Consider the following 22,916-nt stretch of genomic DNA (forward strand, 5'->3'; position numbering starts at 1 on the left):
TATGTTGTGAGCTGTGAGCCGCGAACTGTGAATTGTGAGCCGAAACGTTGTATTTCCGTTCTGCCCATATAAAGGTCACTCTATATTGAATTTGCATTCTACCCCCCCCTGGCTTTTCCTCCCTCAGAACGCCCGCTCCTCCTCAAAGACAAAAGTGTCGCTCTGCTCGCGCAGCATCTGGCCGATGCGCTGGCTGCCGACGATGCGCTCCAGGCGGAAGGCGTCGTAGCGTGAGAAGACGGCACGGACGGAGCCCTGGCCGGGGCCGAGGCGTTGGCTGCGCTGACTGCGGGCGAGGTAGCCGCCGGCGATCTCGGCGTAAAAGGCCGGGTTGTCGGGCAGGCCGTAGAAGACGACGCGGCGCACGCCGCTGATCTGGTGGCGGCGGAAGTGGTGTGCGCGTTCGGTGTAGAGAAGCACGCTGTGGCGGCCGGTCAGGAAGAACGAGAGCGCGCGCGAAGCCTCGGCCGTGGATGCGTACTCGGACACCTGGCCGAAGCTGATGTTGGCCGTGGCCACAGACGTGGAGAACCAGTTGCGGACGCGGACAAAATCGAGGTACGACGGGATGAAGACGAGAATCCCACCGGACGATGTCGAGGCTACCGAGCCGGCCGATCGACCGGCCTTGGTGATCACAGCCGGCACGACGGCCTTGATGAAGTAGTCGAACCGGGCGTCCGGCTCAGCCTCGACGGTCGGCGCACTAAAGCGCGAAAACGTCTGTCGCAAACCGCGCACGCCCAGCCGGCCGATCACGCCGGCATGTTCGACCGGCTGCACGCGCACCTTGCCGGTCCAATTGGCTGCGTGGTGGCGGAACAGCTCGGCCAGCGCCGGCGTGTGCATGGCCGACAGCACAACGGTCTGCCGGAAGTGGCTCGCCTGGCCGTCCAGATACCAGCTGCGCACCCGGTTGAAGTCGCAGCCATGCGCGTCACGTGGCTGCCGGTTTAGGTGTGCAAAAATGTGCTCCACATGCTCCCAGTTCTGCATCAGCAGCGCGTCCGCCTGGTCGACCACGACGAGCTCGATCGAGCTCAGAAAGTCGTAGTCCGTCTTGCTGCGGCTGTTGCTGTCACTCTGGCCGTCCGCTGACGCCTTCTTGGACGTCAGGAGCGTGTCGTCTGAGCCCATGGCCATCCGCAGGCCCAGCGGACTCGCCAGGATGATGTCCGAGTTGTAGAACTGCGAAAAGTACTTGATCGACCGCCGCGTGAACTTGAGTCCCAGCCGGAACATGTCGTCGTCGTTGCCGTCAAACAGGTCCCGGAAGTCTGCCGGCCGATCCTCGCCCGACACCGCCAACCGGTCGTCGTACGTGTCGTCAAACCGCTTCCGGTTCTCCTGCTGCTCCGGCCGCCAGATTCCGCAGATCGCCTCCACCATCCGCACGCATGACTGCCGCGTCGGCAGCAACATCAGCACCTTGGGCCGCGTGTACCCCTGATCGCGGTACTCCACGTCGTCCCGTCCGTCGTCCCGGGCTACCTTGGCATTGTTCTTAATCACCTTGTCCCGTGTCCTAGGCGTATCGGTTAGCACAAGGTCAGAATGCTACAAGGGGAAGTACGGTGTCGGTCCACCAACTTAAACACATGATTCACTGCGTGCAGACAGGCAATGTGCCGCAGGCTCTGTCCGTTGGCCGGCGTCCGCTCGCAATACAGCATGTCATAGTAGTTGAAGAGCAGCGGTGCCAGCGACTGCTCCACGGCGTCAAAGACTGGCCGCTTCGACTGCAGCACGCTCTCAAGCAGCTTCTGTTTCAGCTTGAGGTCGCCCGGACCGGTCACGGCCGCTGGTGGAGAGAAGGCAGCCGCACTGCTGCTGCTGCTGCCGCTGCCCGGAAGAGAAAACACCATGCGCGAGCCTCCATCCGAAACCTTGGCCGTCGTCCACTCGTTCTTCTTGATCGAATGTATTCGCCGGGTCACCTTCTGCTCGTCTGGGCTGACGAAGTGCGTTTCAAACGGATCTGCCGTGTCAGCCTGGTCCTCCTCTTCGTCTTCGTCGTCTGAATCTGACTGGTCTTCCGTTTCGTCGACGTGATCAGGGTCTTTTGGAAGGTCGTCCTCCTCCTCGTCCACATCCGCTTTTTCCTCTTCCTCCTCCTCCTCCTCTTCGCTATCGCTGACACCAACTGCTGGCTCGACCTGGGCTGTTTCGACACTGTCACTGTGGTCAAGCTTGCGCTTCTTCGACGCAGGCTGAGAAGAACCGCTCTCGAGGCTCTTAAGAAGAGACATGTACGTCTTCTTCTTCCTCTCGGTTTCGGATTCTTCGTCCGACTCTTCGTCCGACTCTGGATTTGAATCCTCTGAGACGACCTCTTCTGCCGGTGGCTGTCCTTCCTCGTCTCTGTGCACATGTCAGAAATTTCAGCCGAAAGTGAGATACCGTGTACCCATGAGGAACTTACTCGCGCTTCTCAGCCAACCGAGAGCTGTCAAATCGGTTCCGCCATCTGTCGTGCTTCGAACCTCCTCTTGCAGCGCCCCGGCCTCTTCCCCGTCCTCGGCCGCCGCCACGTGGCCCGCCTCGCGAGCCCCCTCGTGAGCCCCCTCGGCCGCGAGAGCTGGATCTTGGCCCCATTTTCCAAACAGAATGACAAGAATTGGTGGACAGATTCACCGTAGACACACTCAGAATGCGCTCCTGCCGCCAAGAGACAAGAAGCTTTACCACTTATAAGTACGGCAGAAAAAAAAAAACTGGCGCCACAGGATCTGCGCCACACCATCCTATCGGCTTATCTTAGCGCGCACAACCACCCCCACCAGCAAATGCGAATGCCCTCGAAAATATTCTTTCACGAATTTCCACACCGAGCGAGAAGAGAGGGCCAGACCACCGACTCGCCGACCGAACCGCCGTACCCGATCCGCCAACCATCCGCATTTCAGCCGCTGCGACCATGGCTATCGATCAGGAGGAGTTTCTGCACCTCGCGCGCCCTGTGCTGCCGACGGGCGCAGGCTTCAGCACCATCACCGCGCCGCTTTCCGTGTCCATCCAGCCCCAGGTATAGAGTCTAGCCCGTTTGAGATGTGTTTGTCTGCGTACATCGAGCTTACCCCCCCCCGTGACAGGCAGTAGTATCGATCCTGGACCATGCCGTGCGGCGAGAGACGTCGTCGACACAGTCGGCCCGCGTCATCGGAGCGCTGGTGGGCGTGCGATCCGAAGACGGCCTCGAGGTCGAGGTCCGGTCGTGCTTTGCGATCCCCCATACCGAGACGGACGACCAGGTCGAGGTCGACGTCGAGTACCAGAAGAACATGCTGGCCCTGACTCTCAAGGCCGCCCCGCGCGAGTCGCTGCTCGGCTGGTACACCACCTCCCACGCACTCGATTCCTTCTCGGCTCTGATCCAAAACTTCTTTGCTGCTCCCGACACCGGCACCTTTCCGCACCCGGCCGTCCATCTGACCATCAGCACCGAGCCCGGCCGCGACATTGAGAGCCGCTGCTACGTGTCCTCGCCCGTCGCCGCCTCGCCCGATCGTGCTGCCGACTCGTGCTTCTTCGTCGAGGTCCCTCATCGCCTGCTCTACGGCGACGCTGACCGCGCCGCTCTCGAGGCTGTCGCTGCTGCTGCCACTCCTGCTCACCTCGACTCGCGGGCTGCTCCCGTCGTGTCTGACGTTGAGGCCCTCGCTAGCAGCATCGAGCAGACCCTCGACCTGCTCGACCGGACCGCTGACTTTGTCGGTGGCGTCATCGACGAGGAACGCGAGCCTAACCACGCCATCGGCCAGTACCTCATGAACGCTATGTCTCTCGCTCCCAAGGCTGACAACCTTGGCATCGAGCGCGATTTCAACAACCACATCCAGGACGTGCTCATGGTCTCCTACCTCGCCAACACCATCCGCACCCAGATCGACCTCGCCCAGCGCCTCGCTACCGCCACCCTTACCGCCCCCGACAAGGACGAGAAGAAGGACGGCGACGACAGCAAGAACGAGCGCGGCGCCGGCGGCCAGCGTGGTGGCAAGCGTGGTGGCCGTGGTGGCGGCCGTGGCGGCCAGCGGGGAGAAAACCGCGAGCCCAGAGAACCAAGAGAGTCCAGAGAGCCCCGAGAGTCAAGGGAGCCGCGGGAGGACTGATCTGCTTCTGATCCGCTTCTGATCTGCTTCTCGTATTTCCTCTCTTTTACCCCTTCCCTTTGTCGTCTACGAAAAGGATGAGAAACACGCATTTTCCGTCTGGATGGCCGGAAAATCGGTCTAGGTTTTGGTGCCCTTTGTGCCCTGAAGGAGGGCGGCCGGAGGAGGACAACTTTCCAACACGGCGCCGGCGTTGGCTGCCTGTCTTTAGAGACGGTAGGCGGCGGGGACCACTAAAAAAATCAAAGCAAAAGCCTTTCTTGTTCCCTACCTCTATACAGTGTTCGCTGCGTGCCCTCTATGAACCAACTGGCCTTGCCGGGGCATATGTCGCCTTTTACCTCATTCTAGTCCGAACTCTGCAAAGGACACGCAAATCCGCTGATGACGATGACGCCCGTTCGCCTGCATAGACCGTCCTCTTATCTCTCCCATCCTTCAGGACAGGACTTGAAAGGTCCCACTTCCCGTCCAAATAAAAAACGAATTATAGAGCCGTAATACACAACATGTCGAAAACGCCAATATGAAACCGTCCCTGTGTACGCCAATGCATGTTCGTTCCCAGCCCTGTCTGCACTGTCTGCACTGATTGCTCAATGTCGCAGTTCTGCCGCCGTCGCAGGCTTTTGCGGCAACGTCGCTGGGTTCCCGTAGTTGGGCAGATAGCTGAATGCCTGCGGCCTTGCTACCGGACCCGGTGCCACGCCTGCCTTCTTCGGTCCATATACAGGACCGTGTTGGACGTGTTGCTTGTGGATGTGTGCTGCGCCGTGAGACGGTCCCCGCGGGGGCGCGTGAAACGGCACCATATTGGGTCCGCGAGCGGCCACTTGGCTGCGAGGGCCGTGAACAGCAGGGTCCAGTGCCGGCCCATGCGGAGTCACACCATGCGAAGCCGGTCCCGGTCCTTGATATGCCATCGGCCCCTGAACCTGAGCCTGAGCGAACGGCGGCCCCGAGTTGTTTGAACCCTGTCGCAGCATGCCGTAGCTGGACACGGGACCCTCGCCGTACGGAGACACCGAGAGCGCTGGTAGCTGTTGATAACCATTTCCACCATATGCATTCGGCGGTCCTGCAGTTTGACCCTGTGGAAGGCCGACCATAGGTACATGCATGCCGCCACCGTAGTGCATCGGTGGACCCGGCGGCGGTATCGCTCCGTTCCCGGGCACAAACGACTGAGTCTGCGGGTTAAACGAATGGCGATTGTAGTTTCCCGCATAGCTTCCAGGAATGGGGTGCTGGCTCTTCGGGTCGTTGGGATTAACATTGACGGGCAGCTGGCCAAACGCATATGGAATTCCGACATGAGGCGGCAACGTTCGTGACTGTGGACTCGGGAATGGGTTCGGACTGAATGATGGAGGGGGCTGCTGCCACCGCTGTGCCGCCATGCCTGGCTGGACGGTCGGAGCATATGGAAAGCCGGGAGGAGCGGATTGTGTCGGGTAGCGCGATGGCACTGGCTGTGGGGGATATTGCTGATAAAGAAGATCAGTACCAGTACAACGTCACAAACATCTCCAGCAAGAGTCTGGAATCCACGCTGCTGATAGCATACCTGAGGGGAGGCGCCGGCCTGGGGAACAAGACCATTGCCTGGTGCTGCTTGAGGATAGCCCGATGGCGGGTTGCCATACGCAACCTGCGGCTGTATTGCGTTGGCGAAAGGTGGCGTTTGAACTTGCGCCGGCAGTGGCTGCACCTGCTGCTGGGACAGAGGGGGCTGTGCCTGTTGCATGACGGCCTGCCCTTGGGAGTACTGGACGTTGCCTGCGGGGATTATGTATTGCGGAGGAATCCAAGTCGGCTGTTGCGGGTGCGTATAGTATGGGGTATACTGAGACCTGGAGTCAAAACTCTCTGAGTCGTCTCGCCTTTGCTTTCCTGCCTTTAGTTTCTTGTTCAAGGCTGCCTTGTCCTTTGCGGACACAGAGCTTGCTCGTGAGATCCCCGTCCCGTCGTCGTTTTCTGTACACGTCATGTGAGCACATCACTGGTACATTGAATTTTTCATATTCTGAGCTTGGAACAACTTACCAGGTGTGGACGACTCTGCCGGCATGGAGCTGCCAAAGATGCGCTCCCTCGCTTTGTTGTAGGCCTCTTCGCGGGCTTCTCTCGACAAACTGAAGCGGCCTCGTCAGCACACTAGACCCAAAAATCGGTTAAATGGCTCTCAAGTTCTCACGTTTCCTTTGCCCGGGCTCCTTTGTCCTTGGAGTCACTTCCAGTCTCAGAATTTGCCTTCGATGGCCCTGCGCTAAGAGAGAGTTCCGTGTCTTCACCTCGCCGCATGATCTTCTTTGGCTGGATGGTCGGAGGAGGCGTGTTGCTACTCGGAGGGTTGACAGCGACCAGGCTGGCCAGCGGTGGGGGAACGCGGCAGAACGGTGTCCTGAATATGCGAACAGAACCGGCGACGGCCTCGAAAGAGTGTGTCATGTGGTAGTAATCAGCCAGCTTGTGCGTGAGCATCCGACAAAAAGAGTTGCTCGGTGGCAAGTCCATGAACGGTTCCCTACAATGAGTTACAAGTTAGTACGTAAACCCCATTGACAATCCATGTGAAGAGGCGACTGTAGAGACTGACTTTGAGTTTTGCACGAAATTGACAACGTCGCTTTCCAGCCTGAGAAGAAAGAGGCGGTCTTTTGGAGTCTGCATCGCATCGAGGAGCTTCTCATCCGGGCTCTGCCCATTCAGAGCATCGGGAGGCACTGTGATCGTGGCCAACTGCACCCGAGCCTCAGTCACCGGTTGCTGCTCTGAGGATAGGCTCCGAGGGGTCACGATGCCAGGAACAGCCGGCTCCGGGCTTATGTGGGCAATGATACGGGGTGGCATATCACCAATCTGGATACGGTGGATGCGAGGGGCAATATCAGAGCCCAGGCGAGAATTGACCACCAAGGAGCCACGGACCGAGAACGTGTCATCTTCGTCGGCTGCGGCCTTGACGCTTGCGCTGTCATCGGGTCTCAAGCTCTCCTTCTCATCAAGGGCGTTGAAGGTCGTCCCGGATGTGATGCTTTTGCCATCGAGACTGGGAGGCTTTGTGCCGAATTCAGAGTCGGCCTTCTGAGAGACATCATCAGATGATGGCTGCGACTGGATACTGCCATTGCTGTAGGATGGCTTGGTGCTCCTATCCGCCGAAGAAGATGCCATGCCACTGAGGACCAGATCAGGCCTTTTGAGCTCTGTCACTCTTAAGGCCTCGAGATCCGCCGTCCCCTCAGCAAAGCCAGCAAGTGAAGAAGTTTCCTTTCTGCTTGCCTTCTTTCGCTCTTCCATGCCTTCGCAGGTACTTTTACCTTCTACGGCAGTCAGACGAGCAGGCAAGCTGGAGCTCACAGATACATCAGGCGTTCCAGGAGATGCGACACTTGCAGAGGTCGTAGCGCCTTGAGCTCTGGAGGTAGAATTCACCAGAACAATTTCCTTCTTCGAGGCCGAGGCAGCTACCTACATTAAGAGTTTGCATTAGTCTCGAATTCCCATGTCACAGTACAAGTGGAAATCAATCTGAGCGTGCGGAAATTACCTTTGCAAAAGACAGCTTTCCAGCGTCAGCTGTTATTGGGGATGTTGCCATATTTGCTTTTAGGCCGAGCCGAGTGTTGATGGCGGTCAAGTCGCGATCAGAAGATTGACCCGATAGTGACGGCCTACCACGAACTGTTATATAGAACCACCAGACTAGACGTTTGATATTTTGCGCTTCAACGTCTCAAGCAAACAAGATCTGACAATCGTATATTGCCTTTTCGAAGCCGAAGTCAAACACGGAGATGCAGTCGAGTCTAAGGAACAGAAAATTTCAAAGCAGTCCTAGTGGAATGAGGTGCAATGGGGGTCATCGTCGTCGTTAATCCTTGGTATTCACGTCGTTGGGTCGCTATAATGTAGGACTTGTGTTCGTTTGAAAGAGGTAACAAGCCTGCTACCCGTGAGTCTATGTCGTTTGCCCAAATTCTCAAATGGGATCCACAGCGGCTTTGCGGTAGGTGAAATGAAGGGGTAGTTTGCGGTAGAGGATCTCGATGGTGTCCGGTGTCGAAACCTGGCCTAGAAAATGGCAAAGGGCAGCCTGCTGGGGAAGCACAATAACGGACGGGGCGGAGTGAGTGGCACGGTCACACGAAAATGGCGTCTAACTGCCGGGTGGCTGAGGCTTAGAGGACGCAGCGACAGTGTCGAGAAGAAGGTGAAAATAGAACGAGCGATGTGCAAGCAGGTCGGAAGACAGTCGACGTTGACTGTGTATAGGAGCAGAAATGTGAAGATGGCGTGAAAGAGGATGAGCAAGGGGCAACGTGGCAGCAAGGCCTGCTAAAATTGAGGCCGTCTTGGACGAGAACGAGTTCCAGTAAGTGAAGAGAGAGAGCAAGAAGAAAGTAAGGGGCCCAGAAAGGTAAAAAAAAAAGAGAAAGGAGGAAGCCGACGATCGGGCAGCTGTCAGAGCTGTTCCCATCCCTTTGCGCAGGCCGGCTCAGGTTCTTCCAGTATGCGCAAGGCGACAGCGGCAGACTAAGATGCAAAGTCTCCGGAACAGACACCGAATGAAGAATTGGCTGCGCCGTACCGGCTTGCAAGGCTGAAAGACAGGCACAGACAGGCTTGACTGGCAGCGTCAATGGTGATAGATTTTGGAGATGAGAAAACAACCAGTTTGATGGAGAAAGTGGAGCCGTGGGAAAAAGTGGACTGCAGCGTCTTCCAACTCAAACAGCCCCACTACGCTCTGCTCTGTAGAAACAAAATTGACCAGATTTGGACAGTCACGTGCAACCGGCCTCTGCATGTCCGACATACAGATTTACCGATGCTTTGTAGCAATCACAGAACAAGCTGCCGCGACGCGACACGACACAACGCCTCCCAGCCCCCCAGCTGCCGACGTTCGTGGGTGCTCAAACTGATTTGTCTTCTCCCGTCGCGTCACGCCTCAGATCCATAGAGATGAGTTCCTACGCCGGCCGTCGAGGGCCTCCAAAGACGACACCATCTACCGTGTTGTGCCAGAAGTGCCTGAAAAGAGATATGTTCTGCGCGCAGCCCCTTATGCCAAGCTTTAGCTAACATGCTTCGACCACGCCACTACTCGTATGAGTGCAAGGTGACCCCTCAGGAGCGCCCGTACAAGGCTCGGCCATCCCGTTCGCAGCAGCTCCGGAACCCCAAACTCGTCCCCAAGCTACACGAGGACACGTTCAATGCTCTCCAAATCAAGTAAGAAGGCGGCGCAATATAATCTGCGCATCTATTTGGGCCATTCCTCTAATTAAACGAACAAAACAGGGAAGGAGTAGCCGATCAAGAGCTAGCCAAGAGGGAGGCAGAGAGGGCAAAGACCCAGAAACACGGCGACAAGGAGGGAAACAAGAGCAGCGAGACGAAGCGTGGAAGACAGCGCTCCGTAAGCTACTCTGGTTCTGACTCTGGCTCTGACTCCGATTCTGCATCCTCTGTCGCATCGCGGTCAACAACCTCGCGTGGCCCAGAAGCGACTGCATCAGCACCCACGCAGCGGCCGAAACTGCTCGATGCACCGCCACCGAAATACGACAGACGCTCGATCTCCCCTGCCTCCCGTTCCCCTTCGCCATACGCGTCAGCCGACAATCGTCCCGCGCCGTCTAGGCGTATTGCGTCCAGACGCAGTCCATCGGTAGTTTCGGCCGGTCCTCAAACACGGGACTCTCCTCCATCACGTTTTCGGCAGCCATCTCCACACGCCCGACGAGACGATCCACACAAGGCACGTCTTATCTCATCCGACTTTTTTGATCGTCCAGAAGCAGTGGATCGTGGCCATGGGGCTCGTCCACAGCGACGACGGGACTCTAGGTCTCCAGATCGGCCCCCATCAGCGAGGGAGTCAGAAAGGGGGGGCCGACAGCATTACAGACAACGGGATGACGCGAGGGATAGAGAGAGCCAGAATGTGTACGCCAAACAGCAGTCGTCCGTGCGCGAGCGGAGTTTGAGCCCTTTCAGTAAACGGTTAGCAATAACAAAAGGCGCCAACCGAGGAAGGTGATGGATATAAACAGGTGCAAGGGCGTTGTAAAGAATAGCTGGGTATCAGTTTTATGCCCAAAGGCGGACACATACATACTTTTGGCGACTGGTTTCGCACCCACAAAACACGCCAAGAGCTGTTTCTGTTTACCGCAAGTGATTTGGACCTTTGCCTTTGGACTGTTGCGAAAGCCGCGTGCATCATTCGTCTTCCTCCGCCTCACGCTCCCGCCGCTCTTCCTTCTCTGCTTCTTGCTCCCGTATCCGAATGCCCTCTACAAAGGCAGCGCCCTCCAGAGCCCCTTGGCCGTCATCGCCTGTGCTGGCTGATGCCTGTGTCTGTTTCTGGCCCGACTGCTGCTTTGCCGACAGACGCTCGCGGACAATCTTGGAAATAGCTCTGTCGGTGCGCGCGTTGAGCGGCTCCAACCGCTTGTTCAGTTCTCTCTTCAGGTCCCAGTTTGGTTTCTTCGGCTGCAGCTTGAAGAGGTCAATGCCCTTGCTGCTAGCGGCAGCGGCACCGCCATCACCGCCGTCCTTTCCATTCGCGTCCGCTTCGTCCTCCTCTTCTTGCTGTCTCCGTATGTCGGCCTCGATGTCGGCTGCCTTGGCCTCCAGTGTGTCGCTACCGGCAGCCAGGTTCGGGGGTGCCTCAAAGCCCAGCTTTGCGCCACGCGCCTCGGGGTCGTAGTTTCGCCCAGACAGATGAAGCCGCGAGACATCGGGCGCCTCTTCTTCGGCAGTGTGCTCTGCACCACTGTCTTCCAACCCGGTGAGTACTGCTGGCGATACGCGGTCGGACTCTGGTGGCACGATCTCGTCTCCGGGCTGCTTGCGCTTGATTGACCGTAGCTTGGCAAGCCGTGCCTTGCGGTCGTCGGCTGCCGCACTCAGCGTGGCATGTGAAGATGACATTTTGACTTTGGAGAATCTGTCTGAAGCGGGAAGCTGCAAAAAGCTTCAAATTCGCTGCTCTCAAGCAAGGTATGCCGGTAGCTGTCGTGTCTGTAGGAAAACAACGAAATTTTAGTGTTATAAACGGATGACTAATATACGCCACAATGCAGCGCGCCTATCGTCGATAAGATGTCGGCGCCACTAAAGAGAAAATACCGGCAACTCGTCTTGACTTCACTCGTCTTGTCCACGGTTTCATAAAACGCAGGCTGCCTTAAGATGCCCGCCAATACTTGATAATTGGGCAATCGGCCTATTTGTGGACGATGCAGGCTTGCCCCTGCACTCGCGTGCGGCTACTCTGGCAATGCCAGCGGAATTGGCATCCGCCCCGGTCGTTCTCAACCGCTCCGGGAGCGAGAAACTTGTCGCAAGTAGCCGAAAGCAGCGCTCACTCCGACGACCCTGCACTGGACCGCTACATTCCTGGGAACCCTGAAAAATCAGCCCCCGAATTATTGGACGAACAACCAAACAAGGCCAGCAATAGTGAGCAGGGTGGGGCAATCTGGAGCAATTACGATGAGCTTTGGGGAGCTGCTGCAGCTGCGGTGGAAGGTGTCGAAAATGGGGTGCAGGCGTTGAGACAGGAATCCTCTTCAATAGCAGAAAACCGGGAGCCCATACGAAGGTCGGAGCCTGGGCGCCGTCCGAGCCGGCCATCTCCCGTACGAGACACAAAGTCGACGGCTACGACACATCTACGACACCCTCAATCAAAGAAACGCTGGACAAAGCGGAAATCACAGGAACTTCTGAATGCCCATGGATTTTTCAGACGCGCTGTCTCTCCAGAAGACTACCTACGCGCGAATGCGGCGTTCTGGTTATGGAAGAAACAGCTTTCAGAGACCTGGCAGATGCTCGAATCGTCCCAGCTTCCCCGAGCTGAAAGCGAGAGCAACATGCTTCGGTGGCTCCTAGAGCACAAAGATGGAGGCAAGAGCATGCATAAGCTACGAGAGACTTGGTCGAAGCTTTCACCAGAGCGGCGCCGTGATTTATGGCCATCCATCATGGTTTCTGCTCTGCGTTCTCATCCTGGCCGTGCGCACATCATATTTTCGGCGACGTTTGATGCTGCTCATATTCCATACTACGCCGTGCAAGACACCATCCATCATTTCTGTCGCCAGCTTGCGGAAAAGCCCTCGACGGACGGCTCTATGCACCCAACAGCTGACGAGGTCTACGAGCTCCTCAAAATGGTCTTGGAGAACAGCTCGTCAAATTACTTACGCTTGCGGCAGTCCACAATTTTTTTCCTTGTAAAGGCAACGAAGACAACGGAGAGCGTGGACAACCTGTATCACCTCTTAGTTAAACACGGGCACCCACTCCATAAGTTCACGCGGCTGCAGATGGCCAGTCGCGTCGCCAGAAACGCTGCGTTCAAAATGCCGACTGTCGAAATGCTTCAGGCCGCGCTGTCGGCAACGGATCTTGACATCAACACACCACAGGGAGCAGCACTGTGTACCACCATTCTGTCGGTGGAGGGAAGTGAGGGGACGGCAACGACCGACGGGCAACCCTCGCTGACGCCGGCAGAGATGTTTGAACAGCTGCTGCGATGCGGGCTTGAGCCGAACCTCATCACGTACACGACTATAATACGTGGCCTCTGTCTCAAAGGCGAACTGGAGGCAGCCCAGCAGGTGCTGCAACTGATGATCAATAATCAAACAGAACCCGATGAATACGTTTACTCCACGATGATGAACGGGGCCAAGCTTCGCGGGGACTTCTCCGTTCTCCGTCGGGTAGCCGAGACAGCAGCAGCCCAGAGGATCAATCATCCGATAGTGTGGAACGACTTTATCCAATCCATATATTCAACCGCCTTCGCCGAGGCGAGGGCGAATCCTGCCATCAAGCGGCCGCGTGTCGTGCCGTCGTTCCCGCTCATGCTGCAGACCTATTCCAAGATATTCGCACTTGAGCCGCTGCGCACTATTCTCCCTGATGCCGGATCGGGCGGCGGCCTGACCTCATCACACGCACAAGGACGGCAGACTGACGCCCTGCACGGCCGCTGGGAATTTGCCGCACAATTAGGACCGACAGTGCATGCGTTGCCCAAGCTGGAGCCAGGCGAGATTGTGGAACCGACCAGCTTAACGCTGACCACCATGATCTTGGGCTACATCCAGGGTGTGTCTAACCCTTATGACGTGATCGCGTTTTATTCGCACTTCCGCCGTCTGTTGCAAGCGGGCGACCCTGTAGCCACGGGTCTAGTGCGTGACCAGGGAACGCTGGTGCACGACGTTGTGGTGATGGCGTTGTGCGAGTATGAGGGCATGCTGCGCGTTGCTCTGGACGTTGTGGGCGACATGTTGCGGGATGCCGCCACAGATTTGCAGCATGGCGACAGCGAGGCCGCCGACTACCAGCCGCAACATCCGCCGCCCAGCGTGTACACCTGGTCAATCCTGCTGAATGGCTTCATGTTCCACCGACAGGTCAGGCAGGGCGAGCGTATCTTGCACATGATGCGCGACCGCGGCGTCGAGCCCAACCAGGTGACGTGGAACACGCTGATGGCGGGTTACGCACGGTTGCAGAACGTCAAAAAGACAGCCGTGACGTTGCAGCGGCTGGAGCGCGCAGGCTTCGAGCCAGACGACTTCACCTTCCGTGCCTTCTCGTACCTGGGTGACAAGTCGGCCATTCTGCGCTACATGGAAACGCGGAAGACAGCAGCAGCAGCTGCTAGTAGTGGTCCAAAATCAAAGATTGCAGGACAGCAATACGATCAGATGGCAGAAGAAGAGCGACAGGCACAGGCCGGAACTCCATCACCGCCACACGCAAGCAGCAGTGAACGTGGCTTGGGTCTGGGCCATGGTGTCGAGTCCCAATCTGGTCGCCGGCCAGCGGATGCAGTCACCAATGAGCTGCGCATGCTGGAAAATGAGGTGGAGGAAATTGCCAAGATGATGGACGAAGAGCAGCGGGATAGCGCAACCGCCAGCTTTTGATAAGCGTTCGGTTTGCTGGATGTTTTTGGAATCATTGCAAAGCACATCTGGCTCTGTTTCAGCCCTTTGTAAGATAGCATGAAAGATCGTCGGTACAGGATTTGGCTTGATAAGAAGGTCGATTTCTCCCTGCTTGTTTCCTCTTGCGACAAAGTGTGCGAAAAACAAAGACGGGGACACCGCAGTGAACGCACGAGGTTGGAACGCTCTTTTATCGTATTTGCGAACAGTCCCCTTTTTCTTTCCTTCTCTTCTTCTCCGTTGTTTCGGATGCAATCGGCCTTGAGTTGGTTGAGGGGAGCAAAATGCGAAAGGAGCTGTCGGCCTCGGAGGACAGACTGATGTACAAAAAGGCCCTTCGCCATCGCACCTTCCCCGTGCGGAAAAGCCTGATATCTAGCAATCGGCCCCTTTCTGCAAAAATAAACCTTCTCTAATGTTTATTTATCTTGATTCCATATCTTTCTCACGTTCTTCTCTTCCCCTCTATAGCTTCTCATCACTGTTTTCGTCTTGCGTTTATACCACCTCCAAGTCGACCCTGGCGGTTGACAGCATTGCCTTCTTCATAGAACAAACAGGCTTGGACTGCCGTATGCTTTTTAGCGCACGACATCCGAACAAAAGACAAGAAACTCGTTCTCAACATGGACGACAAAACCAGCGCCTCCCGGGACCCAGTCACTACTCCACCGTCGTCGGTGCGTGCTATAGTGAGTTGGCTAGAGACATCAGCATCGGGCACGGTTGCCAAGGCTGGAAGTACCGGTAGCACGGCCAGTGTTGGTCGCAGAGGCAAGATTGCAACTTCAGCAGTCGTTACCTCTCCGACAATTCCTCCACAGCCGTCGACAGTCCCCCAGAACATGCGTTGCCTTACAAGACAGCAACAGCAGCAGCAGCAGAACTGCGACGCTGAAACAGACCCCTTCATCTCCACGAGGCCAGTACATCGCCAGCTCTCATCGGCATCTACTGCCACAAGCTCCACCGCCACCACTGCCTCCTCTACCTCCACTGCCCCGACCACGTTGACCTCTTCCTCTGCGCCCTTCAGCAACACCCCGGAAGGACCTACCCGGCCCGTTCTAGAGCAGAAGACGTACCTGCTGCCAAAGCCACCGCCAGTACGCGGCCTTGATGGCGCCGTTGGTGGACACAGCAAGATAGGCACTGATGCTTTGTGCGCAGGCTGGCTCTGTGACGACAATCTCCACAATCACCACCATAAGACCAGCTCGCTGCAGCGGCTGGATGAGGTGATGCGAGAGCTGGCATGGTTCGCCGAGACAGACGGCCACTTGGACGACGACAGCTTTGAGAAGCAGGAAAAGGAGCTAAAATATTCAGGGCGTGTGTCGCATAGACGGCCTCCACAGGAGGTAGATGCCTATTGGCACTCTGTTCGACAATACTTGCACGTAACTGATGAAGAGCTGTACGGGTGACGGGCTGACGATACTATGAGGGTTGTCGGCTTAAAACATTTGCGGCGTCTATGTCGAATAGCGATACCCCGTCTCAGCCACGCTTCCCTTTGTAGCATTCACGGTACGAATTGGAAGAGCAAAAGGAGTTCGGCGTTTAATCTCATTTGAAATAAACGCGGAAAAAGTATAGAAAAGCTAGGAAATGGCTGCAAAAAAGGGGAGCCGAAGAGGGTCCAAAAAACCAGTAGGGGCATAGAGACAATTAATCTAGGTATCACACTTCTTCAACACACAAGTTCTCCCCCTTCATGCACTCATAGGAAACCGGTCATCATCCTTCTCGGGCTCGAACAAAAACTGCCGCGATCGAGCACTCTCTGCCTTGTACGGCACCTTGACTCCCAGTCTGTCTGCACTTGGTGAACTAGACACGCCAGACACGCCACTGTCCTTTTCATCGTATGTGATGCCCAGGCCGTTGGCCGCCTTATCCGATACCTTTCGCTGGCCGGTCGTAGACAGTGCTGCTACCAACATCCTCTTCTCGTCGTCGCCCAAAACATTGGCGTCGTCATAATCATCATCGTCCCTGATGGCCCTGTCGCCCTCTAGCATCCCCTGGCTGGCTCTGAGCTGCTCGTCAAGATTCATGAGCGCCGGCGGTCGGTGTTGCATTTCGCGCGCCTTGGTGAGAGAGATGGTCTTCTGCTGGTATGTGGTCGTAACAGGCACGGTGTCGTCGCGATCGATAGTGGCCTTGACTAGTGCTGCCATCCACAGGCGCCCTTGCGAAACGTTCGGCACCGCAAAGTAGTGCACCATGGGCTTGGTGAAGTTGACGGCCCGAGACAGGCCGGCTCGCGGCGGCGTGAGCTTGAAAATAAAGATGGAGTCCGATGATGTCGCCGCCTTGAGTGCCATCTCCGAATCTGCGCCTGTTTCTGCCAGCGTCGGCATAGAGCTGTTCGCAGGCACGGCTGGCGAAGCGGAGGCTCCCATGATGGTAGCATGGAGTCCCGTCAGACGATCGTTGTCGGCCGGCAACACACGGTGGAAAGAGATGTCAATCAGGCCCTTCTCTTCCTCGTCGTCTTCGGAATAGTAGTAGGCCAGCCGGCGGCCCTTGAGGACAAACAGGCGGGGCTTCCAGGTGGCCATCAGGTTCGAGCTCTTTTTCTTCATCCAGCCACTGTAGTCCGCATCTAGCATGGCTTCACGAGGCGAGATCTTCAGCAGCCCGCGCTGGTAGGCGCTGGTCTCCTTTTTGTTCTTTCTGCGGGCAGCGTTCGTGCGGGCTGACATCCCAGTGCCCGTGGTGCTGGGGCTCTTAGCGTCAGGCGAGTCGAGCTCAAAACTTGGGCCGACAGATGGCGTGCTGGAGTCAGTTCGTGATGGAGACTGCATGGGCGAGTCCTTGGGAAAGGTGTCGGAATGAGCGACGGGAGATATGATCTTGCCACGATCATGGCCAGAGACGGCGTCTGACAGCGCACGCAAGCCAAACCCAGGGGCTTTGAAGCCAGGCTTCACGGAAAACCACTCGCCATTGCGGTTAGATGCCGGTGATGCAGGGGAGACAGGAGACGGCCGTGTCCTGTCAAAGGAGGTCCGCCCATTGTTGTTGTTCGAAGCAGTGTCAAGCCGGGTGACGGTAGGAGCCAACGTATCCTTCGGAGGTAGAATGGGTCGCATGATCGACGAATCAGCCGTGTTGGAAGATGTGGTTCTGCGGTGCGGACCGGAACCGCCATTGGTAGCCACTCCATAGTATTTCTGCGCCGCAGGCGATATCGTCGAGTCTCGTACGGAATCGACACTTCCAAAGCGAGAGTGCCGCGATAGGGCCGTGGCACTTCTCACACGCTGCTCTTCCGCATACGAGTTTCCGGAGATGGACGCAGTTCCACGGCCATATTTCAATGCGCTATCACGCTGCTTCTTCTGTAGGAAAGACTTTCGGCGGTTCTCCGTATCGGGACCGGAGAAATAGCCCCGGTCGTAGTCGATAGCGGACTCGCCCAGGCCGCCTGCAAGACCGCCCATATCCAGACGCAGATCAAGCTCTGGGCTGGCCACTATATCGCGAACGCCGGCCGAAGACAGGGGCCGCATCTGCACGGACTCGCGTTGCACCCGCTGCCCTTGTGGCGCCTGTGAGGTATTGGCGGAGGCGCCGCCGAGCGTCCAATTGCGGTCAAACGAGGGCTGCTTCTTATGCTGTGGTGTAGGTTCGTCTGGCTCGGCAAAGTTACCGTTGTTGGACATCCGCTGAGCCACAGAAGACGTGCTTGGCAGGCGATAGTCGACAGATGAATGCCGACGTGAGTGGTGCAGATCGCGGATAGACGCCGCCGACGGCCTCTTTTCGTGGAAAACCGGCCGTCCTGACGCATTACCGTCGGAAGACAGACCTTGGGGCGACTTGTGCGAGGCGGGCGACATGGTAGGGTCCATCCTCGAGGCCTGGCTGAAAGACAGGCGTCTGGACTGGATGGAAAAGGGGCGGTCGTCGATGGGGGGCAGTCTCTGCTGCTGATAGACGGGGGTATTCGAAGAGCTGGTGATGGTGTTTGTCCGGCTGCGGCTAGGGCGCCGTGCATCATCAGAGCCGACGTCACTGCCATATGTTTGGGTGCTTCGTCGGGTATGGCTTGTGGTCGGTCGCACCAGGTTGTTGACCTCGTCCTGCAGAGTCTTGATCTTCTGCCACGTCTTCAAGCGCCGCCCAACCGGGCCCAAGTCAAATGCCTTGATGAAAAGAGACGCCTGGTCCATGCCCAATAGCACCTCGCCCGAAATTTCCTGATCGCGGAACACCTCGCAATGGTGCTTCTCGACTCCGGCTGTAAACAGAAACTCAGCAACATCGTCAGGGTTCCACGACTCCACCTCCGATCGTGTGTGCAAAGCCTCCTCCTCTTCGTCGGTCTCCTCGCCGTGGATATAAGACATGCGGTGGTCGAGCTGCGAGCTGTACTCGCTGCCCGAGTCCGCAGTCACAGCTAGCATGCCTCCGTTGCTGTCGGACGGTGAGCGCAGGTCCGTAATGTGCTCGTCGATCACGTTCAGCGTCTCGTGTAAGACCTGGCTGTCCTGGCTCGAGCTGACGCGACCGTTTAGCGTCATGGAGGAAGTGGGGGTTGTTGGTTGTAACAACGATCGGAGGGACGAAGCCGGCGCCGCGGCTGACACGGCAGCGAAAGACGGCGAGGGCTGTGAAGAGTCTGATGTTGATATGGTGTCTGTTAGGGTACCAGCTGTTGTGGGAGGCGATACATTGTTTGTTGTGGCAGCAGCAGTCGGGGACGGCACACCAGAGGCGACCGCAGCTTGCGACCCGTTTTCTGTTTGCGGCGCGAGACCCATGTCTCTACTTGCTTCTTCCGACTCGGTAGGCGTCTGGTTTCGGCTCTCCTCAGGTGAGCTTTCAGCTTCTGGGACAGGCGGCATGGACTGTTGCTTTGCAGCAGCTAGCGCACTCGGTCCAGTCAGGAAGCTCTTAGGCCCTGGTCGAGTGTACACTATAGAAGAAGAACTCGACGTCAGCAACGAACTAGGGTCTTTGGGCGCGCAAGCAGTGACCCGGCGATGGCTCATCGGGGGTTATTCGATTGCGTGCCACGACGACGCAGGAAACGGAAGGCCACGTACCTTCTGGGAAGAGTCCCGTATTCCCACTGACCATCTGCTTTCCCAGGAACCAGCCGTCGCCGAATTCATCATCACGATCCAGCAATTCTACCCGGTCGCCCTTTGCCAGCGTGAGTTCGTCGGAGCTGCGAGCCTGGAAGTCGTCTGCAAAATGGGAGTCAGCCATGTGGCAATGCAGCGCTCGTCTTCTCGTCTGGGACAAAATCGGGCCAACTCACGGATGACAATGAGAATGTCGCCCACATCGGGCCGGGACTGATGTGCTGCAGCCATGGCGGCAGCAATTAATAGAAGCGCGATTCGATGGCGATAGAAGCAGGCAGGCTGCGGCAGCAGGCAAACGGAGGGCCGAGAAACAAAAGGAAATGAAGACAAGGTTGGGCGCGCGAGATCCAAGAAGCCGGAAAGAAGGGGGGGTTTTCGGGGGGCGAAAGATATGGCCACGAATTCGATGAAAGGGGGCGTGGGCTTGCGAAATTGGGGAAAGCCGAACGAATGTTTGACGGGCGAGGCTTTGACGACAGGGAAGCTGGTTTGTTAAATCTCGCCGGGTATGTCTCGAGTAGTCCGTATGGCAGATCGAAAAGGGGAGGGGGGTAGCACCGATCGAGGGTATCGAATAGAGTGAGTGGGAACAGCAAAGGCGGACCAGAAGCGGAGGCGAATGTTGGAACGTTGTCTTAGACGGCAGGTAGACGAAGGGAACGTGGTTGGCGGTCTGGATTGCAAGAAGAAGAAAAAAATACAAATAACTATTAAGGAAACTCGAAAGACAAGAAGATGAGGATGGATTACAGAAAAAGAGCGAATTGGTTGCAGGACCGATTGGGCGGGCTAGAAGGACAAGGTAGAAGGAAAAAAAAATAGGGAAAGGAGGAGGGGGGAACAGTGGGTTTTGGCAGTCGATCGTGGCCGAAATTGAGTGGAAGGCACCAGAGGAAGGGCCTAAAAGGGCAAGCCAAAATTATACTATGCAGCCGGCAACGAGAATGGTCAGCCGATATGATGCCGCAGCTGGAGATGAATCCGCTCTGGGAGCTGGAGGATGCACGGAGCGAGACGGCCGTTGTCCGAACTCGTATCTCAACTTAAGATACATAGTACGAGCAGGAATGCATGCGGACTCCATACGATGCCAGCTCGTATTAGCGGCGGGCCACTCGTGCTCTAGGCGCCAGGCACGGCAAAACGCAAAACAAGAGCGATCTTGCCAGAGGCGACGCGTTCTTGCGCAAGAGAGGCTGCAGTTGCGCTGCAGCTGACCGTGCGCGCACTGAGTGCCACGCGAAGGGGAGAGAGCAGGTGCGAGGCGGAGCGGCAGGCCCTCTTTCCCTGCAGCAGCACGGGCGGGTGGGCGGTGGTCTATTCGTTTGACGATCGCGCGTAGGAGGGGCAAGGGTTTGATTAGCGGGGGGCCATAGGGGGGGGCATGGTGCGGTACAGGCGGTCTAGGGGGTGCGGAGTAGCCCAGCTAGGGTGTTGGGGAAGTTCTGCAACCCGATGGGTATTACGGACTACGGAGCATTGCTCCTTGGTGCTGTGTAAGATACGGAGTACTGTACAAGGCAGGCATTGCCCCGTTCAGAAGGAACGAGAAGGAGCGGATGACGGAGACGTAAAAACGATCGAATTTCGGTTCCAAACAACAAAGCATCAGAAAAGGAATGACAGCCCAACAGCCCCGGCTCGCCTGCAGGCTAGGGGCTCCCTTGCTGCGGCTGCAGAGAATGCATCGATAATATCATGAGCTCGCGCATATCTCACAGGCGGAACCATCACAGTAGCTGTTCGGTCGTAACGTGACACACAGTGTGGTACAGTGCATGTCTTCATTAGCACGGTCTCGACAGCCCGTGGCTGCCAGACGGCCTTTGGGAGCCTCGGCATCTCGAGATGTAAGTTGGGGTATTAAACAAGCCGACAGAGCTGCACTTTCCTGCAGACAATGGTCTTCAACCTGCTCCTCCTCCCACCATACCACCGCCACTCGCCATCATGACCCTTGAATACATCAGCATCGGCCGCCCGGCCGAATATGTCGTGCACGTCGAGCTGCAACGTCCCGACAAGATCAACGCCTTCGTGCCGGCCATGTGGGCCGAGCTGGGCCAAGTGTTTCGCCAGTTGTCGCGCGACCCCGACGTGCGCGCCATCGTGCTGTCAGGTGCCGGCGACCGCGGCTTCACCGCCGGCCTGGACGTCTTTGCCGCCGGCGAGTGGATGGGCGAGGCCTCGAGCCACCCGGAACCGGCCCGCCGTGCCACCAACCTCCGTCGTTTTGTCCACGACTTCCAGGCCTGCATCAGTGCCGTTGAAGAGTGCGAGAAGCGTATGTGCCATGCATTCTTGTTCATGTCCTCCTGTCTCTCAGTTTTGTCCTAACGGTCCAGCCATAATCTGCGCCATCCATGGCATCGCCTTCGGTCTCGCCATCGACATCGCCTGTTGTGCCGACATCCGCATCTGCACCCAGGACGCCCGCTTCAGCGTCAAGGAGGTCGACATCGGGCTCGCTGCTGACATCGGCACGCTCGCTCGCCTGCCTAAGATCGTTGCGTCCTCCTCGTGGGTGCGTGACGTCTGCCTGACTGCCCGCGTCTTTCCTGCCGCCGAGGCCGAGGCTGTCGGCTTTGTCAGCCGCGTCCTGCCGTCCAAGGCTGCCGTCGTCGCTGTCGCCCTTGAAACCGCCACCCTCATCGCTTCCAAGAGCCCGGTGGCCGTGCAAGGCACCAAGGAGCTTCTCCAGCACGCCCGAGACCACTCCGTTGCCGAGAGTGCGTCCTGTCCACCTCTCCTCCCCCCTTATTTGCTACTGACGCGCTGACTACGTACGTTTTCCGAATGCAGACCTCCGATACACGACCGTGTGGAACTCGGCAGCGCTTCAGTCCAACGATGTTCAGGCGGCGCTGGTATCAGGCATGCAGAAGACCCGTCCGACATTTGAGAAGCTGTAGCCTGGATTCATGAAGGATGTCACTGCCACCCACACGCGCATGAGCACAAGAGTCACTGCATTAAGTATATCGTATTAGGACAAGACGTAACTGTCGATGAAAAAAAAAGCCTTAGTAACGCCGCTTTCTGTCTAGTTCGAGTCCGACTCTTCGTCCTCCTGTTGTGTGGTTTCCTTTAGACGCTGCAAATACTGAGTTAGAAGACGACTGGGTTCGCCAGAAGTATGATACTACTCACGTCATCCAGCTTTGTCTTGAGCGACACCATCATATTCTCCTTTACCACGAGGCGCTGCTCGTCGAGCTCCTCAATAATGTAGTCGTGGTTCTGGCTGTCAATGTTCACGATGATGGACTTGATAGCCGGGTCGCACTCGACCAGCACTCCTACAGAGACCGGTCAGAATCCGACAGGACCACAAACCACAGGACTTATATGCACAGCGCGAACCTCGAATAGCGCGCACCATCTTTTCGTACTTGGCTTTTCGTGGACTGATTGATGAAAATAGATGGTGGGTTGGCCTGAGCACTGCACGCAGTCAGTCATGTTATTTCCAGACGATTTACGGCGTATCACATGCTAGTGTTCGTTTCTTTGCCGCTTTTATGCATGTTTTTATCGTTCTGCTTTATTAATGAAAAGAGATGTTGCGCACGGATAGCTGCATACCATGTACAATTCGCATCTTCATTCAAGACAGTAACCCCAACTTCAAAGCGTTGATACCTTACTCTGTACGCAATCACTCTCTGGGGCCCACACAAAGCCATTTTTATCTTCAGCTAAAG

The 22,916-nt window shown here is 56.9% G+C and overlaps 10 protein-coding genes across 10 annotated transcripts; 5 read left to right on the top strand and 5 right to left on the bottom strand.

Annotated features, from left to right (window-relative positions):
• Positions 1-123: 123 nt before the first annotated feature.
• On the bottom strand, positions 124-2,743 carry CMQ_5628 (nucleolus protein required for cell; the record flags this gene model as incomplete). Its single annotated transcript, XM_014313215.1, has 4 exons — positions 124-1,525; positions 1,591-2,359; positions 2,423-2,578; positions 2,716-2,743. 4 exons carry the CDS (start codon positions 2,741-2,743, stop codon positions 124-126), a joined length of 2,355 nt encoding a protein of 784 aa, XP_014168690.1.
• A 174-nt stretch (positions 2,744-2,917) lies between these two features.
• On the top strand, positions 2,918-4,525 carry CMQ_5716 (eukaryotic translation initiation factor 3 subunit; the record flags this gene model as incomplete). The annotated part of the gene is made up of 3 exons (XM_014313303.1): positions 2,918-3,025; positions 3,093-3,851; positions 4,394-4,525. The coding sequence occupies 3 exons, from the start codon at positions 2,918-2,920 to the stop codon at positions 4,523-4,525; spliced, it is 999 nt and encodes a 332-aa protein (XP_014168778.1).
• A 183-nt stretch (positions 4,526-4,708) lies between these two features.
• On the bottom strand, positions 4,709-7,415 carry CMQ_5657 (r3h domain protein; the record flags this gene model as incomplete). Its single annotated transcript, XM_014313244.1, has 5 exons — positions 4,709-5,599; positions 5,680-6,089; positions 6,159-6,247; positions 6,310-6,639; positions 6,712-7,415. The coding sequence occupies 5 exons, from the start codon at positions 7,413-7,415 to the stop codon at positions 4,709-4,711; spliced, it is 2,424 nt and encodes an 807-aa protein (XP_014168719.1).
• A 1,789-nt stretch (positions 7,416-9,204) lies between these two features.
• Positions 9,205-9,764, top strand: CMQ_5643 (uncharacterized protein; the record flags this gene model as incomplete). The annotated part of the gene is made up of 3 exons (XM_014313230.1): positions 9,205-9,353; positions 9,423-9,540; positions 9,693-9,764. 3 exons carry the CDS (start codon positions 9,205-9,207, stop codon positions 9,762-9,764), a joined length of 339 nt encoding a protein of 112 aa, XP_014168705.1.
• Positions 9,765-10,346: 582 nt separating this feature from the next.
• On the bottom strand, positions 10,347-11,060 carry CMQ_5773 (cwf18-like protein; the record flags this gene model as incomplete). Its single annotated transcript, XM_014313360.1, has 1 exon — positions 10,347-11,060. One exon carries the CDS (start codon positions 11,058-11,060, stop codon positions 10,347-10,349), a length of 714 nt encoding a protein of 237 aa, XP_014168835.1.
• Positions 11,061-11,368: 308 nt separating this feature from the next.
• Positions 11,369-14,086, top strand: CMQ_5557 (pentatricopeptide repeat protein; the record flags this gene model as incomplete). Its single annotated transcript, XM_014313144.1, has 1 exon — positions 11,369-14,086. One exon carries the CDS (start codon positions 11,369-11,371, stop codon positions 14,084-14,086), a length of 2,718 nt encoding a protein of 905 aa, XP_014168619.1.
• Positions 14,087-14,733: 647 nt separating this feature from the next.
• CMQ_5776 (uncharacterized protein) lies at positions 14,734-15,534 on the top strand (the record flags this gene model as incomplete). The annotated part of the gene is made up of 1 exon (XM_014313363.1): positions 14,734-15,534. The coding sequence occupies one exon, from the start codon at positions 14,734-14,736 to the stop codon at positions 15,532-15,534; it is 801 nt and encodes a 266-aa protein (XP_014168838.1).
• Positions 15,535-15,822: 288 nt separating this feature from the next.
• CMQ_5493 (polarized growth protein) lies at positions 15,823-19,440 on the bottom strand (the record flags this gene model as incomplete). Its single annotated transcript, XM_014313080.1, has 3 exons — positions 15,823-19,037; positions 19,168-19,311; positions 19,386-19,440. The coding sequence occupies 3 exons, from the start codon at positions 19,438-19,440 to the stop codon at positions 15,823-15,825; spliced, it is 3,414 nt and encodes a 1,137-aa protein (XP_014168555.1).
• Positions 19,441-20,169: 729 nt separating this feature from the next.
• On the top strand, positions 20,170-22,124 carry CMQ_5806 (enoyl-hydratase isomerase family protein; the record flags this gene model as incomplete). Its single annotated transcript, XM_014313393.1, has 6 exons — positions 20,170-20,245; positions 20,382-20,550; positions 21,004-21,062; positions 21,110-21,496; positions 21,558-21,941; positions 22,015-22,124. 6 exons carry the CDS (start codon positions 20,170-20,172, stop codon positions 22,122-22,124), a joined length of 1,185 nt encoding a protein of 394 aa, XP_014168868.1.
• A 131-nt stretch (positions 22,125-22,255) lies between these two features.
• On the bottom strand, positions 22,256-22,594 carry CMQ_5595 (RNA polymerase 2 general transcription and DNA repair factor tfiih component; the record flags this gene model as incomplete). The annotated part of the gene is made up of 3 exons (XM_014313182.1): positions 22,256-22,306; positions 22,363-22,511; positions 22,576-22,594. The coding sequence occupies 3 exons, from the start codon at positions 22,592-22,594 to the stop codon at positions 22,256-22,258; spliced, it is 219 nt and encodes a 72-aa protein (XP_014168657.1).
• Positions 22,595-22,916: the final 322 nt, after the last annotated feature.

Source organism: Grosmannia clavigera (genome assembly GCF_000143105.1).
Source record: "Grosmannia clavigera kw1407 unplaced genomic scaffold GCSC_89, whole genome shotgun sequence".
In the NCBI taxonomy this organism is placed as follows: domain Eukaryota; kingdom Fungi; phylum Ascomycota; class Sordariomycetes; order Ophiostomatales; family Ophiostomataceae; genus Leptographium; species Leptographium clavigerum.